The 355-nt window shown below is 41.1% G+C and overlaps 1 protein-coding gene across 1 annotated transcript in view; it reads left to right on the top strand.

Annotated features, from left to right (window-relative positions):
* Positions 1-355, top strand: part of CSUI_007815 (pci domain-containing protein) — a 6,311-nt gene that overhangs the window by 2,038 nt on the left and 3,918 nt on the right. The window contains exon 3 of the mRNA XM_068067958.1: positions 29-172. Coding sequence (XP_067920065.1) covers positions 29-172 — 144 coding nt within the window. The remainder of the gene's footprint in view (positions 1-28; positions 173-355) is intronic.

Raw genomic sequence — 355 nt, 5'->3', positions numbered from 1 at the left:
CTATCTTTGTATCTAATTGTGTTTGCAGATGCAACAGGCGTTGATCTTATCTACATTGAAGATGCAGAAGGAACACAATTGGTTGTGGAAGTTACTCGAATCTTTTCATTACGGCTCTCTTCCACAATTCGAGAGTGTCTGTGAAAACTACCCCACTCAAATCAGTTCAAGTGTACGTATACCCCAATGACATCTTCTTCAAGTTTCCACGACAGTCAACGAAACGCGACAGAAGCTCTCTCCTTTAGATCTATCTTCATGTGGAAAGCACCTTGATCTCTTCGGATGACATGTACACAGACAGCTTGACGACAGGCAGATTAAAAACTTCTGCTTTGCCTTTCTATCTATCTTT

This window comes from Cystoisospora suis (assembly GCF_002600585.1).
Source record: "Cystoisospora suis strain Wien I chromosome Unknown contig_4203, whole genome shotgun sequence".
Taxonomy (NCBI): Eukaryota; Apicomplexa; class Conoidasida; order Eucoccidiorida; family Sarcocystidae; genus Cystoisospora; species Cystoisospora suis.
Note: the sequence above shows the minus strand (reverse complement) of the source record. Positions and strands in the feature narration are given on the sequence as shown.